The sequence below is a fragment of the Hordeum vulgare genome, chromosome 3H (assembly GCF_904849725.1).
Source record: "Hordeum vulgare subsp. vulgare chromosome 3H, MorexV3_pseudomolecules_assembly, whole genome shotgun sequence".
Lineage (NCBI taxonomy): Eukaryota > Viridiplantae > Streptophyta > Magnoliopsida > Poales > Poaceae > Hordeum > Hordeum vulgare.
In genome coordinates, this window is record NC_058520.1 from 549,989,891 (window position 1) to 550,012,921 (window position 23,031).

Here is a 23,031-nt window from a genome sequence, read left to right on the forward strand (position 1 = left end):
TTGAAAATTGTAATGATTCACTTAATCATGAACAAGCTAAAAGTGAACAACTTGAACATGAACTTGAGAAGAGTCATCAAGCATGTAGAAACTTAAGATCTTCAAAAGGAGAGATTGAAGTTGCTCATGATAAACTTAAAAAGGATTTTGAGGTCCTTCTCCTTGAATGCAAGAATATCAAGGGAGAGCTCATCAAAACCTCTAAGATCTATGAGGAGCTTCAATCTACTCATGAGAAGTCTCTAATCGCTACTTACTCCTCTCATATTGTTGATGATACTTGTGCATCTAACCTTATCTCTTTTAAAGTATCAACATTGAAGGAGAATGTTGAGCTACGTGCTCAACTTGATTTACTAACTAGCAATTATTGGAAGTTGGAAGAAAACCATGTAATGCTCACAAGCTCCCATGCCGATCTTCTAACATCCCATAATGTGCAAAAGTTAGCTCATGAGGCTATCATCACCAAGGTAACATCAAGTGAGACTCATGTGGACAATGGCACCACTTCTAATCAAAGTGCTATATTTCCATGTGCTAGTCCTCGTAATTCGTCTACTCATAATGTTGCTACCTCGTGTGATGAATTACTTCCCTTGCCTTGTTGCTCTAACAATGAAGCTTACACTTCCTCTAGTACTTGCATTGACACTAACCGTGCAGAGGAAATCGAAGAGCTCAAGGCCCAAGTCACTTCTTTGAAGAAAGACTTGGAACAGTGTCATGAAGGGATGTCCACACTCAACAACGTCTTGTGTGAGAAAACATCTCCGAATGACAAAAATGATGTTGGAGTAAACTCAAACAAGAACAAGAGTGGCCTAGAACGAGTTAAGAATTCGGCCAAAATCATTTTCTTCAAGTGCAAAGTTAAAGGACACCATGTTAGATCTTGCCCTCTGAAGACGAAGTCTCAAAGTCACAAGCAACAAGGGAAGCGGCCACAAACTCAATCACACACTCAGCTACAAGTTGAAGGAAGTCCTCTTCCCAATAAGACCCAAGCCAACACTCCCCGAGGTGAGAAATCAACTGGGAAGAAAACAAAGGGTAGATGTTGCTACTTATGTCGTGAGAAGGGTCACGTCGCTTCATCTTACACGAGAGGTAACTTATCCAACCCAATCACTATTGATGATAGCTATTCCCTTGGGAAGGATAAGGTTGGCAATGTGTTTGCCAAGTTTGTTGGAACTCAAAATGGTGTCAAGAAAAGAACCATTTGGGTTGCCAAGCCTATTGTGACTAACCTCTTAGGACCCAACGTAGTTGGGGACCAACAAGCTCAAACTTGATCAATAGGTGACTTTAGAGGACATTGGAGACTTGGATACACAATGAAGATTTGAGGACTCTTCATCATTCGTATCATCTCAAGCCAAGTCACTTGGATTATCGAGCCCATATCCCATATCCAATGTGCCTCTTTGCGGTGACTTGTACTTAAATTGTTTACATTGAAAGTTGCCTGCCCCACTCCTTCTCATGTCTAGGTTTGGTACCTAGCATGTACTTTGACATGTTGCGCCTACTAGTATGATTGTTATATGTTATCTATCATGTGTAGGTTGTTATGTATGTCATATAGTTGTGTGTAGTCCTGATCATTACTTGCATCCTAGTTGCACCGTTATGTGGGTCTTTTGAGACGTTAATAGCTCATCACATTAAGGGGGAGTGTTCTGCTCTACGCACACCACTAACCCAAAACGAGTAAAGAGACTTGCCGGTAAACGAGATTGAAATAGGTATGCGGATACTGACGATCGAATCTCGGGCAAGTAACATACCGAAGGACAAAGGGAATGACATACGGGATTATATGAATCCTTGGCACTGAGGTTCAAACGATAAGATCTTCGTAGAATATGTGGGATCCAATATAGGCATCCAGGTCCCGCTATTGGATATTGACCGAGGAGTCACTCGGGTCATGTCTACATAGTTCTCGAACCCGCAGGGTCTGCACACTTAAGGTTCGACGTTGTTTTATGCGTATTTGAGTTATATGGTTGGTTACCGAATGTTGTTCGGAGTCCCGGATGAGATCACGGACGTCACGAGGGTTTCCGGAATGGTCCGGAAATGAAGATTGATATATAGGATGACCTCATTTGATTACCGGAAGGTTTTCGGAGTTACCGGGAATGACGAATGGGTTCCGGGTGTTCACCGGGGGGGGGGGGGGGGCAACCCACCCCGGGGAAGCCCATAGGCCTTGAGGGTGGCGCACCAGCCCTTAGTGGGCTGGTGGGACAGCCCAAGAAGGACCTATGCGCCATAGGAAGAAAATCAAAGAGAAAAGAAAAAAAAAAGGAGGTGGGAAAAGGGGGAAGGACTCCTCCTTCCAAACCTAGTTGGACTCGGTTTGGAAGGGGAGGGTTGCCCCCCTTGGCTCGGCCGAACCCCTTGGGGGTCCTTGGACCCCAAGGCAAGGCTCCCCCTCTTCCCCTATATATACGGAGGTTTTAGGGCTGATTTGAGACAACTTTGCCACGGCAGCCCGACCACATATCTCCACGGTTTTACCTCTAGATCGCGTTTCTGTGGAGCTCGGGCGGAGCCCTGCTGAGATTAGATCACCACCAACCTCCGGAGCGCCGTCACGCTGCCAGAGAACTCATCTACCTCTCCGTCTCTCTTGCTGGATCAAGAAGGCGGAGATCATCGTCGAGCTGTACGTGTGCTGAACGCGGAGGTGCCGTCCGTTCGGCACTAGATCGTGGGACTGATCGCGGGACGGTTCGCGGGGCGGATCGAGGGACGTGAGGACGTTCCACTACATCAACTGCGTTCACTAACACTTCTGCTGTGCGGTCTACAAGGGTACGTAGATCGAATACCCCCTCTCATAGATGGACATCACCATGATAGGTCTTCGTGCGCGTAGGAAATTTTTTGTTTCCCATGCGACGTTCCCCAATAGTATTTGGTGCAAGATTATCCAATCAATTAGTTTGATGTCAAAGCCATCTGAAGTTTAAATTGGCATCCGCTTATCACCTTAGTTGGATGATTGATTGACTTGTATGATAAATACATGGATTATCACATTATGGGAGTATGATATGCTTTGTGCATGTCACATCCCCTGGTAAGATAAAACATCCGATGTATGCCACTCAGAATCTACCACATGGGGTTATCCTATAACTGTGTGGCGTGTCATGCTCCACATATCTTAATTCGCATAATAAGCCCTGTTGGTATCTAAATCCCTTATATGTGCGTGAGTATAATGTCCTACTACACCAATGCTCATGGCTTAGCCGCTAGATCGTATCTAAAAGAAGGGCATTGTTGATGCATGCCTTTCGAATTAATTCTCCACTATGATCTAACATATTGGGATGTTAACGTGTGACATCTAAACATTATGCTTATGGTTGAACTCCCATATCACACTTGTGTGAGTATAAAACGATCCTTGTGCTCGTTTGGCACCTACCACCACTGATAACTCTAAATGCCATTGTGTCTCTCACACATGGTATCTCTGGCTTGGTAGTGTTTTCCATGGTCATTTTATTTCGGCTTTATCTTCAGTTGACCTACATAACGTGCCAAGAAATTCATGTGTCTCCCGGTAGAGCTCGCACTATTTATTTCACAATGTTGTGGGAGTTATAATCATATTACCTACACTTATACATCTACTGGGGTGAGACATGCATGTAAGGTTGTGCAAAATGCATGCCTTACATTGTTTGATGCCTTGAACGGTTCATGTACTGAACCTGGGGTGCTACCATATGTTGATTTGTCACCCTGGTCCATTTTGGACGATATGAATGTTCTGTAATAGAAAATTATGTGTTCATTTGTCCAAATTGTATATCCTTGGATTTTTATAGGATTGTGTAGGCATATCTACTATGTGTAGATGCACATGTCGTGTCTATCGTATCTTTGTTCCAATATATGTATATGGTAAATCAGACGTATCCATTAAAAGGTTAGGGTGTGCTTGAAAGTAAAACTTATATCTATATGCACATAATTGAGTGATCTTACCCTATATATATTGTAGTTGGACTAACTACTTCGGACCCAATAAGTTTGGGGACCATATTGTGCTTAATTGGTGGTTTAGGTACTTTGGAGAAGCATTGCTATCTTGACTTATTCTCAGAAGAAGATGGTGCTGGTCACGAAGAAATTAGAGTCAAGACAGGACTCGGCTACTTCAACGCCATACCAATGCTTTTCCGGTAACAAGTATTTACTTCATGCATGTACAACATTAGAGTCAACACTGTGTAGGTTGCATCATGGCATGAACATAATACCTTTTCCACTTTGTAATTTCCTGCATGTCCTTGTCAATCACATTGATGAAATGCTTAGTGTTGGTGTTCTCTTAGCTCTTCATGGTCATATGAATGAGACAAATTTGTGCCATGACCCCTCTGTCATGTGCCTTGCTCTTATAAGAGGATAACTTGTGCATGATTCTATGCACTCATGCGTTTGACGGTATTTTGGACCCACACTTATCATAGTAATCGTATTAAAAGACTTACATCAGACCATGTCCAAAATATGTTAGTTGAGAGGTCCCTTTGGTTGCTACACATGCGAGAATACTCTCACCTCATCATCCAAGTTCCAGAATCAGCCTTTGCCTACTCCTCTCTCGGTCGTCCGACGTGTCTCACACGTCCGGCGGCTAAACTCATTCCGGACGTCCGGCCAGTGTCGGTCGTCCGAAGGCTAAATCCACTTCGGACGTCCGACACATCGGGGGGCCTATAAATAGAAGGGCGCGGTCTGGGCCTTGCCCAAGCCCTCACGCGCCTCCTTTTCTCCCAGCCACCGCCGCCGCCAGCACTAGGGGAGCTCGAGCACGCCGCCACCTCTGAGATCTGGCTGGTCCCCTCCACGGGATCCGATCTCCTCCGCGGGATCCGTCTCCCCTTCCTCTCCTCCCTCGATCTGCAGGTATCTCCTCCGTTCCCCTCGCGCTTGGTTCCCTTTTCTCCCAAGTCCACGTGTTCGTTCATATGGTTTGACCATGACCGTTCCCCATTGGGTTTCCAACCGTGTAGGCTTTTGTTCATCATGCCCAAGATTAAGCACGCCGCCCGGAAGGACACTGCTGGCTCATCCGCTCGTGCCCCTACTGGCACGGGGTTGGACTCGGAAGGGCAACGTCGTCCCTTCAAACGGACTTCCCGGCATCCTCCGCCTCAACAGCTCCCCTCGTCGTCTGATGGCTCTGACTTCGAGGATGAGCTTGCCGCCGAGGACCGTGCTGAACAGCCCGCCGTTCGGAGGTCTATGCCCAAGCCTGGGACTCGCAGGCCCTCCTATATGCCACCACCTCCTCCTGAACAGCCCGAAGGTGAAGCTCGTCGCATCTCACTTGAACCTCCTGCTACTTTAGGTCGTGAAGTCAAGAACTTCACCACGGTTGCCAAGTCTTCCTACCTCACTTTCCACCGCGAAGTTGATCAATTCTCTGTTGTACGTGACTCTATGGACTCACATTTCCGCACAAACGTCCAGGCGGCCATCTTTACTACGGTCATAGTTCCTAAGGGTCTCTCTGTTCACCACTTTATAGATCTTGAGCATATTCGCACGCACCCGGGGAAATACCCGGGTGCCATTGAGCTCATTGAGTCATCGGGGCTTGCTGCCCCCTTTGCTTTTCGTCGCGATTTTAACGCTGCTGCTATTCACCAGTTTTATGCCACATGTTTCTTTGGTCCAAACAACACTATTAGCTGGATAACCTCCGACGTTCAGTTCATAGCCTCTTATGATACGTTTGTTGCTGCACTTGGTTTCCCCCACTCCGGCTTCAAAATGCATAACAATAATCCTAACCATGCACATAAGCCAATTGAGGCGTGTGGGTATCTCCTCAAACCACTCTGTGAACTTGATGCAGACGAACACATGAAGGATCTTAACCAGGTATCCATCTGGCGCTCTCCCTACTGTATCATCTTTCAGTGTCTTATCCGCACCATCTATCCCAAGATGGGTGATAAGGGATCCTGCAGTGGCTACTGTATTGACATCATGTCTCATTTGTACGAGCACCCCAAGAGCAAAATTAATGTGCCTCACTTTCTATGGCATGAGATTCGGCTTGCTAGTTTTCAATACAAGCGAGCCTTTCCTCATGCCCCCTTCATCCAGGCTCTTATTAACCATGTTGTTGAATTCTCTGTTGCTGTCACTCACACACATCACAAGTGGGTCATTCCCGCTCACATGGCGGATAACTATGCCCCCAAGAAAACCCCATCATCCACCTCCACTCGCCGCACTGCTGCCCGGTCAGCAACCCCTTCATCCAGCTCAGCTCCTCTCGGGCGCTTTGCCAAATTTATTGGCAAGGCACATTCTGCTATGATGAAGGCCTTCTCTTTCCAGTGCGGTCAAACCCATGATGTGGTTTCTCGTCTCATCTCCTCCAAGAATGCCCTCAAGGCTCGTCTGAGAGACTCGGGCACTCTTGATGTGAGTGACGATGAGGCCCTTCCTGATGCTCCTCCTTCTGACTTTGGCTTCCCATCTGGTCCTAAGTGGACTGATTTTCTTGACGAGGCTGGTGGCAGTGGTTTGCCTGACGATGAGGATGATGAGGATGAGGATGATGCCTGATTAATGATGATATTGATGAGGGTGATATTTGAGTATGTGATAGCATTGCTGGTTTTCCCTCCTTTTTGGTCCTTGATGCCAAAAGGGGAGAACATTATCTTATCTTAGTTTCGATTTAGGTTTCTCTCATAATGTATGGTATGATGTATTATGTCGAACTTAATGATGTGTCATCATGTAACGATACTTATGGACGGTGTGCTATGCCATCACCTATGGATGATGTATTGTTGAACTATCATGTGGTGATGAGATATCATGATATTATCGTTGTGTCATATGATGATGAGTTTTATGCTATCCTATTGATTCATATGATATGCCTTGATTCATATGATATGCTATGTATTGTTGAACTATTATGGTGTTATATCATGCTATTATCTTCAATGCACACATTAAGGGGGAGCTCCCGCATTTACCTATTTTACTATGCATATAATATGGGGGAGCTTCATAAGCATCGTAACAAATCTCTCCTAAGCCACACATGTCTATTACTATTTTTGAGAGCTATATGTATGTTGTCATCAACTACCAAAAAGGGGGAGATTGAAAGTGCAGTCATGCCCTTAATCGTGTTTTGGTGTTGCTGACAACACACATATAGATAATTAATCACTAATCCCCTTTTAAGCTATTGTGAATGATCATGTGTTGATAAGGACAAGCTCATGTGCTAACAAGGACAAGATCAAGATAAGCATTCCTGAGCACTACATGCTTGATCCTTGTGGATGTTCACATGGTGGACAAATGAAGATGAATATATAAGCTAGGCTTTCCACATTGTGTATGGGAGAGCTACTTGAAGACTTCATCATGTCTTGCTTTCAACATTGAGCCAAGAAGGAACAACAACATCAAGCTCAAGTGAAAGGGCTAACTCAAAGGTATCAGTTCCTTTGAACTTAGCGGTGCGGAGTGATGATCAGCGAATAAAAGTATACACTCAAGTATGGATCATCGGTACCCCTTTTACAATTCTTGAGTCTTTAGGGATCCCGCACTATTAAGAGGGGATCATTGGTTTTGTGATGAACTTGCTCAAAATAGATATCCATTGTTCGGCTCATACCACATCTCCACTGCTCTGCTGTTATCAGAAAACAGGACTAGTGCCTCGGACATCCGAGGGCCGGACGACCGACTGCTTCGGAAATCCGGAATCCTATACCAGAGAAACTTGAGCCATATAACTCGGATTTCCGGCTCCCTCCGGACGTCCGAGGGCCGGAAGTCCGACCAGCTTCGAAAATCCGGAGATTAGCACCAAAGAAACTTGAGCCATATAACTCGGACTTCCGGCTCTCTCCAGACGTCCGAGGGCCGGACGTCCGTCCACTTTCATAAATCCGGAGCTCTGCACGAGAAGAACTTGAGCCATATAACTCGGACTTCCGGCTCCCTCCGGACGTCCGAGGGCCGGACGTCCGTCCCCTTTCGGAAATCCGGAATCTTGCACCACAGAAGTTTGAGTCGAATAACTCGGACATCGGGCCTTCTCCGGACGTCCGGTCCCTGTTCAACTCCGCGGTGTTTCCAGACATATCTACAGCCCTCGGACGACCGACCCCTGTCGGACGTGCGACTCCTTGTGGACGCCCGGACATCCGTGAACTACCGGATGTCCGACCCCTGTGTGACTTAAAGTGTCCCCAACGGCTGTTTTACACTCCTCACTATATATACCCCCTCCCACTTCGTGAGAGGGTGCCCAACACAGCCATATCCTCATAAGAACACATTTCTACCTCACACACATTTTCTCACACCAAATCTTAGATCCCAAGAGCATTTGTGAGCCCCTTTGAGAGTTGTTCCAATCAAAAGATAGATCGTCTCCCTCTCCTTCTCTCAACCCAAGCTATTTGAGATTTGAGCAAGTTTTGAGCATTCCCCGTGATCTTGTTACTCTTGGAGGTTGGAGACTCCTAGGCGGTAGGAGTTCTTCAGAGAGGAATCAATCCGTGTGATTACCCCCGGAAAAGTTTGTGAGGGTTTGGAAGCCACCTCAAAGGCTTACCACTAGTGGTTGAGAAACGCCTTCGTGGTGTTATCTCAAAGGGAGAATAGGGTGAGCCTTCGTGGCGTTGGTGTGCCTTCGTGGTAACACCCACCTCTCTGACGGTGACTAGCTTCCCTCCAAGGAAGTGAACATCGGGATACATCTTCGTCTCAGTGACCTTGGTTATCCTTAACCCTAACTCCTTACTTGTGGTTTACTTGTGTTACTTGAGCATACATACATTGCATATTGTTTGTGCTCACTATATTGTGTTGGCTATTTCTTGTACAAGGTTAATCATTCAAGCATACCTTCTATATCCACACGTTCACACTTGCAGCTTTTGATATATCGTGTGCTATAGTGTGATCTAGTATCTTGTGTCGTTCACCTACTTGTCGTGTGATATAGCTCAAGTAAGTTTGTGTAACTTACTTGTGCTTGTTAGTAACTATATTGTGTCCATCTTGGTAGATCGTGTTGTTGATACACGTTGCAGTGCCTAGTGCATTTAGGATTTGTGCTTGACAAGTATCCTCTTAGTTTATTTCCGCATTAGGTTTAAGCCAAATCCGAAGAAGTTTTTAAATAGCCTATTCACCCCCCTCTAGGCGTCATCGAGGTCTTTTCAGAGTATTGGTACCAAACATACATTTGAAAGTTCTCTTTCTTAGCTGCGTCATATGTGTTGACCCCATTCATCCAAGCTTCTTTCAAGTCATCCATCAGCGGTTGCATGTACACACTCATATTCTTCCCCGGGTAGTTTGGCCCTGGAACTATCAACGTCAGAAATATGTGCTTTCTTTGCATAATGGATGATGGTGGAAGATTGAGGGGAATGACAAATACAGGCCGACAACTATATTGGGTAGCCGTCATACCAAAAGGATTGAACCCATCGAGGCCGATGGCGATTCGACAATTCCTTGGTTCTTTAGCTTTTTCCTTATGTATACTATCGAATGCCTTCCATGCATCACCATCTGAAGGGTGTACCAACATCGGAACTCCGTGTTCATCTAATTCTTTCCTAATTCCATGTTTGTGCCATGTCATCTGTTTTGTTGTTTCTTCGAGCATGTAAAGTCGTTGAAGTCTTGGTAGGATCGGCAGATACCGTAGGACACTCACGGGGATTTTGCTCTGCTTCTTCTCACCTTCACCGTTTTCTACCTCAACATATCTGGAGGACTTGCAAAATGGACAATATGTTTCGTCCGCATACTCTTTCCTAAATAAGGCACATCCTTTCTCACAAGCATGTATCTGCTCATACGACATCTTGAGTGCACTAAGGATTTTGTCTGACTCATATAGGTTTGAAGGCATAATATGATCTTCGGGTAGAAAGCGCCCAAATAGGGTCATCACTGAGTCAAACAAGTCTCTTCCAATGTTGAATTGGGCTTTCAGAGCCATTACTTGTGCGATGGCATCTAGTTGAGAAATCTTAGTGTGCTCGTGAAGAGGACGTTTTGAAGACTCCAACATGGCATAGAAGGCTTTCGCGGATTCCTCCATCTCTTCGTCCTTGTTCCGAGCATCATCAAAGTCATTCACCATGTCTTCAATCCCTGTACCATAATCATCGGTGCGCTGACGCAACACCTCATCTGTGTTACGTTGGGCCGACTCACCATGAAATGTCCACAAGGTATAGCCGGGAGTAAAGGCACGCATCTGCAGGTGTTTACCCATTACATCCTTTGTCTGTCGCGAATAATTCTTGCACTTAGTGCAGGGGCACCATGTTTTTAGCTGGCCTTTAGAAAATGTCGTTTCCACGAATTCATAGGTTTTGCTCAACCATTCATCGGTCATATCTCTCTGACTATGGTGACCGGTGTACATCCATTCACGATCAGTCATTCTGGCAAGCTAGCTACATAGTATCCACATATAAACAATATAAATTATCAGTTCATCAAGTATGTTAAATTAATTATGGCCATTTTTTAATCATGGTTAATACATTGGGATGCACGGTATGCACACCTACCAGCTACTAGGTAAAGATGGGTCCTAATCCCACCCGAGTATGTGTAGATTGGGTCATTTCCCCATGCTCTGCTCCCGATCCAACGCAAAATTTCGGCAGCACCTCCCCGCCGTTCTCCTGATACACGTCTAGGCAACTAACCGAGAGGATATTGTTGGAAATATGCCCTAGAGGCAATAATAAATTAGTTATTATTATATTTCTTTGTTCATGATAATCATTTATTATCCATGCTATAATTGTATTGATTGGAAACACAGTGCATGTGTGGATACATAGACAAAACACTGTCCCTAGTAAGCCTCTAGTTGACTAGCTCATTGATCAAAGATGGTCAAGGTTTCCTGACCATAGGCAAGTGTTGTCACTTGATAACGGGATCACATCATTAGGAGAATCATGTGATGGACTAGACCCAAACTAATAGACGTAGCATATTGATCGTGTTATTTTGTTGCTACTGTTTTCTGCGTGTCAAGTATTTGTTCCTATGACCATGAGATCATATAACTCACTGACACCGGAGGAATGCTTTGTGTGTATCAAACGTCGCAACGTAACTGGGTGACTATAAAGATGCTCTACAGGTATCTCCGAAGGTGTTCGTTGAGTTAGTATGGATCGAGACTGGGATTTGTCACTCCGTGTGACGGAGAGGTATCTCGGGGCCCACTCGGTAATACAACATCACACACAAGCCTTGCAAGCAATGTGACTTAGTGTAAAGTGCGGGATCTTGTATTACGGAACGAGTAAAGAGACTTGCCGGTAAACGAGATTGAAATAGGTATGCGGATACTGACGATCGAATCTCGGGCAAGTAACATACCGAAGGACAAAGGGAATGACATACGGGATTATATGAATCCTTGGCACTGAGGTTCATACGATAAGATCTTCGTAGAATATGTGGGATCCAATATAGGCATCCAGGTCCCGCTATTGGATATTGACCGAGGAGTCACTCGGGTCATGTCTACATAGTTCTCGAACCCGCATGGTCTGCACACTTAAGGTTCGACGTTGTTTTATGCGTATTTGAGTTATATGATTGGTTACCTAATGTTGTTCGGAGTCCCGGATGAGATCACGGACGTCACGAGGGTTTCCGGAATGGTCCGGAAACGAAGATTGATATATAGGATGACCTCATTTGATTACCGGAAGGTTTTCGGAGTTACCGGGAATGTACCGGGAATGACGAATGGGTTCCGGGTGTTCACCGGGGGGGGGGGGGGGGGGAAACCCACCCCGGGGAAGCCCATAGGCCTTGGGGGTGGCGCACCAGCCCTTAGTGGGCTGGTGGGACAGCCCAAGAAGGACCTATGCGCCATAAGAAGAAAATCAAAGAGAGAAAAAAAGAGGAGGTGGGTAAAAGGGGAAGGACTCCTCCTTCCAAACCTAGTTGGGTTCGGTTTGGAAGGGGAGGACTCCCCCCGTTGACTCGGCCGAACCCCTTGGGGGTCCATGGACCCCAAGGCAAGGCTCCCCCTCTTCCCCCTATATATATACGGAGGTTTTAGGGCTGATTTAAGACAACTTTTACCACGGCAGCCCGACCACATATCTCCACGGTTTTACCTCTAGATCGCGTTTCTGCGGAGCTCGGGCGGAGCCCTACTGAGATAAGATCATCACCAACCTCCGGAGCACCGTCACGCTGTCGGAGAACTCATCTACCTCTCCGTCTCTCTTGCTGGATCAAGAAGGCCGAGATCATCGTCGAGCTGTACGTGTGCTGAACGCGGAGGTGCCGTCCGTTCGGCACTAGATCGTGGGACTGATCGCGGGACGGTTCGCGGGGAGGATCGAGGGACGTGAGGACGTTCCACTACATCAACCGCGTTACTTAACGCTTCTGCTGTGCGGTCTACAAGGGTACGTAGATCGAATATCCCCTGTCGTAGATGGACATCACCATGATAGGTCTTCGTGCACGTAGGAATTTTTTTGTTTCCCATGCGACGTTGCCCAATAGATATGTACCCGGAGAACAACAAGGAGGAGCTGTCCAAACTCTGCATGGGATCTGGAGCAAAGCGTGGGAAACGACCCAATCTACACATACCCGGGCTGTCCATGGATAACGTTGGACAACTCGAAAGAATCACCATTATAAATATGCAAATGCATGCATATTTATGACATGAACCCTTTCGAACGGGAGACGCATATTGGTTACGCAACAACTTTGCATTTTAATACTAAAAATACCTAGCTAGATAGTGTCATCAGCACGAAGGCTGGAACAGAGCAAAATAAAGGGGTGGAGGAGGAGTTAACAAATGTGCTCACTTTCGAATGCAGGGGAGGTCGTCGAAAACCAAACCCTCGCGGAGAAGCTACTGCACATTTAAATGCACTCAATCAACACAAATACGCGCTCGCGGTAATTAAGCTAACTAATACTAACATCTATTATTAATAATTTATTATTCAAGTTTGAAACAGAGTGCTCTAAATATTCCGATGCCCGCACACGGATGCAAGTAAAAAAGCTCAGAAGGTGGCTGAAAAACAATTGATGGATGGATTTTTGCGAAGAAGGTACTACGTACCCTATTTCGTTGTTCATGGAATATTTCTTCTATTATGCAAATCCTAGGCTGCTTATATAGTTCTACATTTTCATGTTTTACTTTAGGTTAACGAAGACATGGACTTGTTAAAAATTTGGTAGCATTGGGTTATGGTCTTGAATTTGTGCCTTTCTGCCCTGCGATTGAAGCGATGGTTCTCTCATTGTGTCTTGCGACCCTGTTCATCCTCCAGGTCACTCTCCCTGCCATGTCCCTCTCCTCCACTCTTCCTACTTGTTCTTCTGATCCTATGTTAAAGTGAGCATGATGCTCCCAAAGATGGTGACATATTGACTGCGAGCACGTGCAGATGCTCCTGACCTGCTTGTGCTGCATTTGTTTTCTTATACAAGAATGGTAGCTAAAGTATGTTTTGTACTCGTGGTTTGATCAGATGGACGTGCAAGTTTATCAGTTCAAGCTGTATTTATAAACAACATTGAATAGTATAAAAAATGCAGAGACTGTACTATGCAAGTGTATCACTATAAACTGAATTTGTAAATAAAGTTTAACAGCACAAATAAAATGCAGACCGGAATAAAGTTTAACTGCACAAATAAATTTATAGATGTGAAGCATAGAAAAGCTTATACCTTGCCGGACCGGAGTAATGGAGCTTGAGGAGATCTGTGCCTCTGAGCAAGAACACCACGGTCGACGGATGACCGTAGGAGATGTGTGCCTCGAGCTGTAGGAGATGTGTACTCGTGGTCGCAGATGAGCTTGCCGCCTGAATGAACGGGAAGGGGCGGCGGCGGATGGCGACCGGCGGGGAGGCGCGAACCGGTCGGTCTCCTCGCTCACGGTGGGGCGGGAACGGAGCGGAGACCGACGACGACGACGACAGGTGAGGGCGGCGACCACCGGTAGGGCAGCAGCGGCGACCGAGGAGGCCGACGGCGGTGGGGAACCCTAGTGGTGAGGTCGCGAGAGAAAGATGGGCACGGGGAGATGCTCTCGATCAGGAGTGGCTGGATAAGGCACGTGGCTTTGCCCTCAGCGAGCTGTCGGCAAAGACAGGCGTTAGTCTTTGCCCTCAGCCAGCTGTCGACAAAGACATCCGTTAGTCTTTGCCCTCAGCTGGCTGTCGGCAAAGACGACCCCCATTAAGCACTGGTCGAACGTGTGATCGGGTTAGCCCCCTATGCCATGAGCTTCCCTATGCCGATAATGTTTTTGTCCTTTGCCGTCAGCTGGCTAACGGCTTAGATAAAGCGGACGTCATAGATTATCTATGTCGTCAGCCTCTCCTATGCCGTCAGCATTTATTTTGGCTGAGGGCAAAGTCTCTTTGCCGTCAGCCCAGTGAAATTGCTGACGGCAAAGCTGAAAGCTGTCGGCAAATTATGTTTTTCCAGTAGTGATGTACCAATCTGAGGTTTTGGGACAAAGATTGAATACAAGAGATGAACTAGGGTTGGAGATGAGATGGTTCTGGTGAAGATGTTGATTAAGATTGGTCCTCCCACGAAGAAGGAAGCATAGGTGATGATGAGGCTTTGATCTCCTCCTCCCGGAGCGGAATTCACCGAGCATAATCTGACTGTTGGAGGGGAAAAGGGCCTCTTCCCAAGTTTCTGCCTCGAGACGGCGAAGCTTCGTCCCTAAATATTGCTTATGATTTTTCTAGGTTAAAACACACCATATCTTAAAAGAGGGGGATCGTGAGACCTGTAGGGGCCCCACAAGCCATCACGGCGCGGCTTGGGGGATCGTGAGACCTGTAGGGGCCCCACCAAGTTTTTGAACAGATTTTCATTGAGATGAGTTTTTTTTGGTTATGTGAACTTAGAAATGAAAAAGCTGAAAATTTGAACAAATTTGTTTTTGAAAAACATAAACCATTTTTTGGATTTGTGAACAAATTATGGAATTCTGACAAAAATGAAACTGATAGTTTTTTTGATTTTTTGAAGAAGTATTTGGAAAGTTGAACATTTCATTATATTCGGGAAAACAAATTGAACCGTGAACATTTTTTGAATTTGTGCACAAAAAATGAAATATTTCATGAAATTAGAAACAAAAATTTGAAATCACGAATGGTTTTTGCAATTCCTTCATGTATTCTGAAACATGAACATTTTTTCAATTTGTGACCAAAATTATGAAATCGCGAGAAATATAACATCTCCTGAAATTCTAAACTAAAATTTGAAGAACACCAAAATTTTCTGAAATTATTAAACATTTTGTGCAATTCGAACATTTGCTGAATATCTGTCAAAATTTGAAACCACAAACATTCCTGTTTTATTTTCAATTTGTGAACAAATTTGGTAAAAGAAACATATTTTAAAATTCCTGAACAATTTTAGAACTTCTGAAAAAAAAATCAAGACACGAAATTTTTTTTGAATATTTTTTGAATACCCGAGCAATCTTTTAATAGACGAATATCATTTTGAAAATCTTAACAAAATTTAATATTTTCGAAAATAAATTAAAAAGTACATCAGCTTGGAAAATGAAAAAGATAAAAGAAAAGGAAAATAAACATAAAATACAAATAAAATGAAAAGGATAAACGGAAAATAAAAACTATAACAAAATGGAAAACTAGAAATGTCAATCAGGAACCTTCTAGAAGTTTCTAAAATCCGAAAAAAAAAATCAGAGTTCGAACCTTCTCAAAACCAGGATCTGTGTACTTGCTAAACAACGTCTATGGGTCGGCCCAGTGCGATTGATTCATCCATCCCTAGTAGCGAAAGAGCGCCACCTTGATGCAATGTGCCTCCGTTAGGGAATTTACTATTTACATCGCATGCAAAAGAAAAACAAAAGGCCGCGACAATGTTCACACATGTGGTAGATGCAACAAAAACATGCACATTTAATGATTACTCCCTCCGTTACTAAATATAAGTTTTTTTAGAGGTTTCACTAGAAAATTACATATGGATGTATATAGACATACTTTAGAGTGTACAATTACTCATTTTGTTCTGTATGTAGTCCACTAGTAAAATTTTTAAAAGACTTATATTTAGAAACGGAGGGAGTACATGTTTCGTCATGTCACTCATGCATGCACACATGACGAAACAAAAGATGTCAATAGAAATCTTTTGTCTTTTTAGTGTTTAAAATATTTTATCTCTTAAGTAAAAAATACGATTGAAAAATTGTTTTCACCATTAAATCAATCGAGACGAGATCTTTAAAACTAGATCTCATATTATTATGTTTCGATGATTTTTATTGGTTAAAAATTATCATGTCTACTGTACATAAATTGTGATCATGATTACACTAAAGTTGTCATGATATATTTTAATTATTTTTTCTTCTACATTTAAAGATCGCAAAGTTTTCTAAGAAAGAGAATTATTGCCATTGGTGTTACACTGAGATTTAAAGATCACAAAGTTTTCCATGATATGATTACACTGAAATTGTCATCATAATTTTGACATCGTTCATAAGTAAAAAGGAAATATGTGGTCAATTATTTTAAAAATGCATGGTCACTCGTTCAAATTTTTCATGAACCATAAACTAAAATTTTCATGGTGAATTACTTCAATTTTCCATAATATATGTACTAAAATTTGCCATAATTAACAAAAAAAATAATTTATGTTCAAAATACTAGAATTGTCATGGTCAAAATGCTAAATTAGCCATGATCTATAAACTTAATTTGCCATGTTGAATTACCAAAAAATGACCACGATCCATGAATTAAATTTTCCATGGTTAATTTCTAAAATTTGCCATGGCCAATTAATAAAAATCAACGTGAAAAAGTAGTTGAAATACAATGATAGCTTTAAATCTAGAAGAAAAAAAAGATAAAATATGATGTGGCAACTTTATTGTAAACTCTATGACAACTTCAGTATAAACACGTGGTAATTTATAGCCCCCCCCCCCAAAAAAAAAATCGTTGAAATATATAAATATGGATCTAGTTTTAAAGATCTCGTCGGGACGGATTTAATGGCGAAAATGAATTTTTTTAGATTTTTGATTTAAGAAATATAACATTATTTAGTCTTTTTTTTTTGCTAATGTCATATGTTTGATGTGGCAACATGAATGGTTACAGAGGCGTATGAATCATGTTGCCTCGCGTCATACGTGTGGACGTTATCATTTAGAAAAAATTATTGTCTGACCCAAGTTGTCCTTCTAGTGACTGACTGCTTGTTAGTCTCTTGTTTTCTTTTGAGGGATGTGAGTCCCTTAATAAGAGCAACTCCAACACGGCGACCTATTTTGTTCGTTTGGGTCATCCGGATACAAAACTTGGGACGACTCAAACAAACGTGCATGTTCGCGTGCTGTCCGTTTATTGTCCTCCCTAACCCAAACTTGCCCCTAGTATGGGCACAAATGGGCACAAAGCGGACAAATGCGGATGCTCCCGTCGATCGTTGTCATCCTCTCGTGTCCGTCCTGTTCTCATGTCTCAGTGACCGCACACGAGTTGGGCATCGACCTCCACAACCATCGCAATGAGGAGAGAGGCCACCGACGAGGCTGCCGCGACGCTTACCGACGAGGCCACCGCCACATCCCTCGCTAGAGCAACCGGCGGTGGCGCTGGAGCTCATGGGGCGTTGGAGCCCGTGGCGGAGCGAGCCCCCGACTTCGGCACCAGCAAGATCCGACGACGACGCGAGGGGGCGGAGGGGCAACGCGAAGGTGGTCAGAGGGCGCGAGGAGGTGCCAGTCGGCGACGAGGAGCGAGGGGGGGAAGGGGCAACGCGGTGGGGAGCAGAGGGGCGACACGAGGAGGTGCCTGCCTGCCGACGAGCAGCGGAGGGGGGACACGGTGGGAAGGATAGGGGCGACGCGACAGGGGAAAAGGGGTGGCTCGAGGAGGTGACCGCCGACGGGGACGAGCGGAGGGCGGTGCGACGGGGAGCAGAGGGTCGGCGCGACGAGGAGCGGATGGGCGGCGCGAGGAGGTGTGTGCTGATGAGGAGGAGCGGAGGGGCGACACAAGGAGGTTCCTGTGTGCGTCGATGCCGACACCAAGAAAGAGGAGACGAACAACTGCAGAGTGTTGCTTATCATGATGCTGTTGTGCGCTTGTCCGCTTTTGTGTCTGCACATTGAGAACATTCGTCATCTGTGCGTGTCCGTCCATGTCCATTAGACTAACGGATGACCAAGCGTACAAAAAATGAATACAATTCGTGTCCATTTAGGTCACTCGGTTGGAGTTGTTATAAAGCTAGCCATGATAAGAAATTGGCTACTATCAATTCGTGTCCATTTAGGTCACTCGGTTGGAGTTGTTATAAAGCTAGCCATGATAAGAAATTGGCTACTATCATTTGTGTAGGACAACAGCCACGCCCGAATATATATATAAATAAATTGAGTCCCTCAAAAGTTCACAGACGCACCCGAATATATATCGGTAGGCACTAAGGGCATCTACATTGTTAGCCGCTTGTATAGGCGCTAGCCCAGAAAAGAATAAAGAGTGAATTCCGATTTTTACCCTGTAATTATACATTTGTGACACTAATTACCCCATCGAGTGAAAATTCGTCTATAATACTCTTTTTGGAAGCTTTGGACACTCGTTTTCTGATGCATGTCCATCAGGCAAGGTGTGGGATGACGTCCAGGGTCCAAAATTATATGGACGACGATGAGGAATGAAACAGATGGACAAGAGAAGTCTGGATATGATCGTCAACGATGTTCTCTGATCTTTACATATTTTTCTACGAATCATTAATGCAACATACCGTTCCTATCTAACATAAATAAGAAAAGTGTAAATCTAAATAAATAATGTGTTAAAAGTAATCAAAACATGATATTTCGATAAAAGTTTCATTAAATGGGGTAATATGTGTCGTAAATGTACAGCTAGAGGATAAAAAACGGAATTCACTCTAGAATAAATATCAAAAAATAAAAAAAGACACCTAAGCGCCCTGGTCTACAACGGCAACACTTGATGCCGAAAGAAAACGAGCCTAGCGCTCGATGCATAGGTTTGCACTCACGCTTAACATTGTCATCCGGATTCAGTAATATTTCTTTCGTCCTAAAATAAATGTTTTAACTTTGTACTAGCTTTAGTATAAAATTATATTAAGCTTGAGACAGCTATTTTAAAACAGAGGGAGTTTAAGCCCGTTGTCCATGCTACGCGCCTGCATTAGAGGTGTCCTAATCGATCATCCCTCATATTTTTCATCTCATAACCGGACGTCTTAGATATCATATTTCAAATTTATAAAAAATCATGCAATTATGTAAACGATGCATATACACCATCTGATTACTATATACTTCCTCCGTTTCTAAATATAAGTTTTTTAAGCGATTTCACTAAAGGTCTACATACGGAGCAAAATGATTGAATCTATACTCTAAAGTATGTCTATATACATCCGTATATAGTCCATTAGTGAAATCTCTACAAAGACTTATATTTAGGAACGGAGGGAGTATATAATACTCCGTAAGTCATTGGATTATAAGAATTTAATAGATTTGGCTTCCTTTTGAGGCATATGTTGAAGACATCCGTCTGAATCGATTTTTCATTACCAGTTCAATAATCGGATCGTTTGCAAGGACGTTCTATGTCGGATTTGAGGGTCGGGCTATAATTCTAACAGCCACGCCCGCTCCGATGGCCATGGTTCTGGGCGCCCTTTTTTCGGTCCGCTGACACCGTCAATGATTCTTACCGTCTTTCCATGCGTTCCTGGATTATCCTATGGACCCTCTGCCAGACGGACTCCCCCTTCCTCTTGACCGCAAGTCCTACACTGCACAGACTGGGCCTGGCATGGCAATGCGATGCGCCCATGCTGTTGGATTGCATTGCAGTTGCAGACGAGACCAGCCTCTCTCGCAGTCGCGTTCATGTAGCATTGGAATCTCTTATCTGCCTCGAGGCCATTCAAGTAACTTTCTCTACTGACCAACGGCTGGCCCGCCTTTTCACGTGTTACCACCATTGCCTTTGTCCATATAACCTTGAGCGCATCTCTGCTCGCCTCCCTTTACTGTTATATACTGGTGATCTGATCTTCCTCCTGCTCTTGTTACGGAGAGCTCTGCTCATGGCCCATGAGGTGCGCCTGCCTAATATTTGTCCTGGTTACAGTTACTGTTTTCCTTGCACTTTGCAGTCGCCCTCTGTTCGGTAGCACGAAAGATAGTGACAAATCTCTATGGTTGGGAGACATGCATGGCAGGACGGCTGGCCTCTGGGTCTCGGGCTGGGCACCCTGAATCCGAGGGCCGGGGCGGTCAGGAGCGTCGGCTCCTCCTCCTCCTCCACCGCGGCCTTCACCCCGTCTCATTGCGTCTCGTCCGTCGCTTCGTCTGATCTGGACACGGAGGTTAAAATCTAGCAACTCCAAATTGCTACTACCTGCAATATAACAGTGGCAGTTGGATTTGATGCTCTGCTGCTTTGTTTGCTGCAGTCGGCGTGGTCTTTGCCGCACGCTGGCCGCGGCGGCGGCATCACGCTGGCGGCCCTGATCGGCCTGGTGGACGCCATGGAGAGCCGGCGCAGCAGGCGCCCGGGCGAGAGGGCGGGCAGGGGCGGCAAACTGCGGGCGTTGCTGCTCTCGCTATGCCTCCGGAGCCACCTGGAGAACGGCGGCGGCGCGGCGCCGTCGCTCGGCCAGTTCCTCGAGATGGAGCGGAGGGCTAGCGGGAGCAGCGGCCATCTCCACAGGATGCTTCCGTGGAACCGTGCCTGACGGACCCGTATCCACGGTGCAACCGACGGAGGAACAAGATTTGCATGTTCTTATTCAAAAAAATAAATAAATTGCATGTTGTTGCTCATCTTTTTCTTTTTTGGAGGAACGTGTTGTTGCTTTTTTTATATACGTGTTGTTGCTCTTTTTAAAATGAAAAAAAGATTCTAATCATCCGAAGGATCCCGCACTAAACATCCATCGTTTTCCTTGTACGCCATGTCCCAGTCTGCACCATGGCTCGTATTTTTCTCTTATCTCCAGCGAACATTTGCAACTGAGATATTGTTCTACGTTTTATGTTCAATAGGAGTCTTGTTACAAAAAAAATAAAATAATAAGAACGGTAACTAGGATCTTGTTGCAGAAAAAAATAACGAGGTCTGTAACTGGGATCTTATTACAAGAATGAGTTTTGCAACAAGGCGCTTGTGGCAGAAAAATAAAAAAGAGAAATGAACAAGATCTTGTCATAGGAATTATGTTTGCAACAAGACTCTTGTTGCAAAAAAGTTGCAGAAAAAAAGAGAACAAGTTTTGCAACTGGGATCTTGTTGCGGGAATGATCTTCGCAACAAGGCGATTGTGACAGGAAAATCGAAAAGAGAAACGACGACCCACGTCATGCAATCGGACGGCGAGTAAGATGGCTTTTTTTAAAAGATCCGTCAATGAATATGTAGCAGCTTCCTTTTGAATTAGCCTGAGTAGTAGATTTTCTTAGTACTAGGAGCGTGATTGGAGTATTGTCACACTATTTTGGCACACTTGTCTTCGTTGAGGTGCTTAAATAGTTACCTGCACTTTGACTTGCTTTAGGGAATTTTGTCACATTTTCTGTATGTATGACATGTGGGGCTTAGTGCTAATAAAAAAGATTTTGCTAAAGTTGTGGTACGAACGAAACACACATCTAATTTGAAACAAACATCTAATTTGATCAAACTTGTCTAAGTTGAGGTATGGCAAAGTGTGACAAGTTGATACCAAACAACCCCTAAGTTTGTCGACTTTCTTTAGACAAGACAATGGAAAACGATTGCATCCAGTCCTGTCCATGCGTGCAACCTCCAACGATTCAAAGTGTGACATGTAGGTTGCACGGGCCCGCCTAAACCACTCACCCTCCTTTTTCTCCCTTATCTACCCGGCTATGCCCACCTCGTGTTGTGTTGCATTGCAAATTTTTCTCCGCCGCAACATCCTTGCCAAGAACATGGCAACATCTTGCTGGAGATGAAGATGTTCAGTGGAGATGGCTGCCACCCCCTCGCAAGCTAGTCTTCCCGCACGCGGACGCCACCACCGCCAACCTCCCAACGCGCATTTTGCTGCACAGCGGGATACCACACGCAGTGGCGACGACGATAAACGCGCTGTAAAACCACCATCGCATTGCCAAAGCTTCCGACAAAACATTTTCTCGACTCGTCGAATGTGGATGCTGGAAACATATTTGATATTTGCTGGAACCAGCGGTTGGAGATGCTGTATCCGATGATGGTTTTTGCTGGAACCGGAACTGCAGTTGGAGACACGGTCGTTGTTGTTTGTTACAGCCATATCCGGCAGAAGCTACATCCACGTTCGTGAAGAGCTGCAACCTTTTCACATGAGAGCTTGATACGTCCATTTTGCTCATGAATTATTATTGATATTTGTGTTATTCTTGTCCATTATTCCCTAATATCATACAATTATTATGTTCTTTCTCTCTGGATATGCAAGGTACATCACTAACAAGGAAATATCTGGAAACTGGAATTCTGGACCGGGAAACCGAAAAAGGTAGAAAAATCAACTTGCTCCAAACGACCTGAAATTTCACGGAGAATTTTCCTAAAATATTTAAGAATTATTGGGCTAGAAATATACAAGAGGGAGGGGGCATTTGCTGTCCACAAGGCAATAAGGCGTGGCAACCCCTGGTTGCGCCCTGATGCCTTGTGGGCCCCCTATTGGCTCTGTGACGTCCCTCTTCTCCTATATGGCGTGTTTTGACCTAGAAAAAATCATATGCAACCTCTCGGGACGAAGCGCCACAGTCTTGATGCAGAAACCTAGGTAGAGGCCCTTTTGCTCTCTGACAAGGAGACCCTGTCAGGGAAACTTCCCTTC

The 23,031-nt window shown here is 44.6% G+C and overlaps 1 protein-coding gene across 2 annotated transcripts; it reads left to right on the forward strand.

Annotated features, from left to right (window-relative positions):
* The first annotated feature begins 20,146 nt into the window (after positions 1 to 20,146).
* LOC123440541 lies at positions 20,147 to 21,131 on the forward strand. Of its 2 annotated transcripts, XM_045117106.1 has the most exons (3): positions 20,147 to 20,274; positions 20,398 to 20,544; positions 20,632 to 21,131. In XM_045117106.1, exons 1-3 carry the CDS (start codon positions 20,263 to 20,265, stop codon positions 20,911 to 20,913), a joined length of 441 nt encoding a protein of 146 aa, XP_044973041.1. In that variant the 5' UTR covers positions 20,147 to 20,262; the 3' UTR covers positions 20,914 to 21,131. The 2 variants fall into 2 exon arrangements, with proteins under 2 accessions (XP_044973041.1, XP_044973040.1); XM_045117105.1 differs by lacking the exon at positions 20,147 to 20,274 and having other exon boundaries at positions 20,281 to 20,544.
* Positions 21,132 to 23,031: the final 1,900 nt, after the last annotated feature.